The sequence below is a fragment of the Trachymyrmex septentrionalis genome, unplaced genomic scaffold (assembly GCF_001594115.1).
Source record: "Trachymyrmex septentrionalis isolate Tsep2-gDNA-1 unplaced genomic scaffold, Tsep1.0 scaffold80, whole genome shotgun sequence".
In the NCBI taxonomy this organism is placed as follows: domain Eukaryota; kingdom Metazoa; phylum Arthropoda; class Insecta; order Hymenoptera; family Formicidae; genus Trachymyrmex; species Trachymyrmex septentrionalis.
The window spans coordinates 3,166,769-3,170,464 of NW_017305988.1; the positions used below are offsets into that span (position 1 = coordinate 3,166,769).

General features: G+C 32.6%; 1 protein-coding gene across 2 annotated transcripts in view; it reads left to right on the plus strand.

The window, feature by feature from the left end:
* Positions 1-3,696, plus strand: part of LOC108754760 — a 13,085-nt gene that overhangs the window by 824 nt on the left and 8,565 nt on the right. For both annotated transcript variants that reach the window (XM_018497338.1, XM_018497339.1), the window contains exon 2: positions 2,872-3,253. In XM_018497338.1, coding sequence (XP_018352840.1) covers positions 3,175-3,253 — 79 coding nt within the window. In that variant the 5' untranslated portion in view covers positions 2,872-3,174. The remainder of the gene's footprint in view (positions 1-2,871; positions 3,254-3,696) is intronic.

The window sequence follows — 3,696 nt, forward strand, 5'->3', positions numbered from 1 at the left end:
ATATATATATATACGTTTCGCAAAATTTTAATTTTTCCAGAAATTCCAGGTCTGATCGTTCCTGAATAGATTTTTAAATAAAATCTTTGCTTTGAAAACACACTTCATACTTTCATCTTGGAGTTCAATTTTGGGGCTTACTTTACGCCTCATCTACAATAGTCGCACACACAATATAAGAATATAAGCTGTATTAGGTGCGTTTGGTATTGCAAATTTGGTATTGCAAACGTCCGTTAGCTCTTTTATCTCGAAAATCGTTCGGCAACTCGCATCTTTCTGCTACATCTCATTTGCGTTCGATGTTAACATTTCTAGAGCCAATCGAGCTGCTCGATCCACTCCGGATTCCGAAGACCGAGCTCGCAGAGCTAATGCAGATTTTCGCGCCTAAATTAAATTTATAATCTGTATATTTATAATGCTATCAAATAGAAATTGATAGAGTACATTATGTACAATATATTTAATGAGGAAAGTAAGTTTTTAATTCTTTTCCTCTTTATAATATATTATAGACTCTAACGAATATAAATCAAGTGATATAATTTATAAATTGCAGAAGTTTATTTTGCAATGTAGTATTTTCTTTTAAGAAAACACACCTTGCATATGAGTCTGTTACATTCTTGTAACGATCTATTTTTAGTATATAAGACTATTATCAGTTTCTGATAAGGCGAAAGAAATTTTCAATTAATAGGGTATTTTTTATTTATTCATAAAAATAAACAATTTCATTTTATAATCTAATAACCTTAAAGGACAGTTTACAGCTCTGTAGCGTTCGAAATTAATTCTTGGCACTCGGATTGCTCGAAGATCACGTGATCAAGCTCGCCATCTGCTAGCTCGCATCTCAGATAAATGCACACAGACTCTTGCATAATGCATAACACATGATAAGAAAATAAATCAATCAAAGTGCTTTATTTCCTTCCTTTCCGTAAAATAAAGAACTCTGATTGATTGATTTTCTTATGCATTATGCAAAAGTCTGTGTTTTATGCGTTAAGAGTCTGTACTCCCCCGCTTTAAATTGCCGAATGCATTTATTTCATTCCCAAGGATGCGCAGCCGTCTTCAACATGGTGGCTGCTCTTTGACCAATCAAAAATGTCCTAAATTTAAGATAAGCATTTGATTGGTTATTCTAATTTAGAACAAATATTTGATTGGTTGTTTTAATTTAGTCTGCTGGCCATTATGCGCAATGAAATACCTTATATTCTTATACTATGGTCGCACAGTCTGTCTCGCAGGTCGCAAGCTTGTTGGGATAAGTCAATTTTAATATTGATGCATCAGAGCTTATGCGACTATTGTAGATAAGGCTTTATGAGCTTTAGGGCGCGTTCACACCTTGACGGAAAAACAGAAAGCGGAAAAGCAATGGCCAATTAAAACTCGCGCTAATAAGTAGTACAAAAAGCCGAAATTGTAGACTACCAGAGTTCTGATTGGCTGTTGCTTTTCTGTCAAGATGTGAACGCGCCCTAAAGCCCATAAGATCTCATTTACAATGGTCGCACAAGCTCTGATGCATCAATATTAAAATTGATTTGTCCCAACAAACTTGCGACCTGCGAGACAGACTGTGCGACCATAGTATAAGAATATAAGGTGTTTCATCAATATTTGTATGTTCTTTGACGATTCTTTCATTGTGTTGGAATATTCGGCACATTGGGAATACGAATCGAATTTTCGAATAAATATTTAGCTGGGTTATCACTTCCCTGTCGTAAAATGCATATTGCGTATGCTCTCTGTATCACGTTATCCTTGTTTAACATTTATCGGTAAACAAGGATAAAATCATATATTATGCGTTTTAAAGCGGGGAGCACAGATTCCTGCATAACACATAAGGCATATGAAATTCAATCTATTGGCCGCAGCATAGATTCTTGCATAACGCATAATGCATAGTGCATAAGAGAATTAATTAAAATCTTTCCTTTCCTCCCATTCCATGGAAAAGAAGTATTTCGATTGCTTGATTCCCTTTTGCACTATGCATTATGCAATGTGTTAGCAAGAGCTGCAGCTATATCAGTTTTTTATTTTATGGAAAAGAAGGAAACGAAGTACTTTGATTGGTTCATTTTTTTATGCTTTATGTGTTATGCAAAAGTCTGTGCTGCGGTCATGAGATTAAAGATTTAAGCGGGGAATACTGATTTTTACATAATGCATAACAAGAATAAGAAATCTAACCAATCAAAGTTCTTTATTTCATGGAAAGGAAAGAAACGAAGGACTTTGATTGGTATATTTTCTTATTACCCGTATTACCGACGAGATATTATTAAAGACCGTCAATCCTAGACAAATTTTTGGGCGGTATAAATAGGGTTCCAAGGGCTTGGAGGTAATTGAAGAACGCTGACATTATCGACAATTGATATAAATTTGCTATTATTAACTTAAATATTTGACTTATACATTATTAAATTCATGAATTTTTATTACATGTACAAATGTTCCATAAATAAATATGCATACTTATAAAGCTATAATATTCTATATATTGCAGAAAAATTACAATTTTTTTCTCTGCAATTATCATCTTTGTTGATTATCAAATTTTGACAATAACACTGAAATTACAATTTTAAAGAAAAATCGAGTATTATTGAGTTTTAAATGTATAAATACGTCTACTAAACTAATAAATCATAAAATTAATACAATATTATCAATTTTTAATTCTTAATTACTTTAATATTTATAAGAACGCGAACTCTCGTAAAGATGTCGGTCTTTAATAGTATCTTATCGGTGCCCGTATCAAGTGCATGTAAACTAGGCCAATAAGTTTTTCAATAAGCGCGCCATTTTCTTCCATTGTGATTCGTACTGTCATAGTGAAGGCAAACCAATCGAAAACACAGGCCGATGTCTAGACTCTGTTTTTCGAGGGAATCACTTTAGTGATGAATCTGTCTACAATCTGTACTAATTGTCTATGGCTATGCCTGAAGGCGATGCTCTCTGTGATTATGCAAAGAAACTCTTTATTTACTTTTCGTTAAAATCAGAATCTCGCGTGGGGATAAAGTCGAGGCAATTGTGTTCAGTGTTTCATAAGCACGGATATCGATACAGAGGAAAAGAAAAGAAAGACGAACTTGCGCAATTTTCACAAGTCCACTTTATCTTTGACGAGAGATGTCTGACAGTATGGAGAAAAGTGAAAGGTTAACTGCGAGGGAAATCGAGGAAGAGGAAATGAAACGTGAACTTACAGGTAATCAAATATGTTTACAGTGAGAATAATTGGAATATTAGAACGTGATACTATTAAAGATCATCAACACCAGGCAAATTTTTGTTTCCTTGCAAAAAAGAGAGTCCAGAAATAATTGAAGAACGTTGACATTATCGACAATTGATATAAATTTGTCATTATTTGTCATTATTAACATAAATATTTGACAATAATAAGATTTTATTAAGACATGAAATTAAATACTAAGTATAAGCATATTCGAGCCTATAATGGTCAAAGCTAGATCTTCTCAATGCCTAAATAATTCACAGTAAATTAAATGGATTAACTAGAATGCGAATTTTTGTAAGGATGTCTGTTTTTAATAGTATCTCGTCAGTGGTAATATTCATATATAAACATATAAATGTGTAACTATATATATATATATATATATATATATATATATATATATATATATA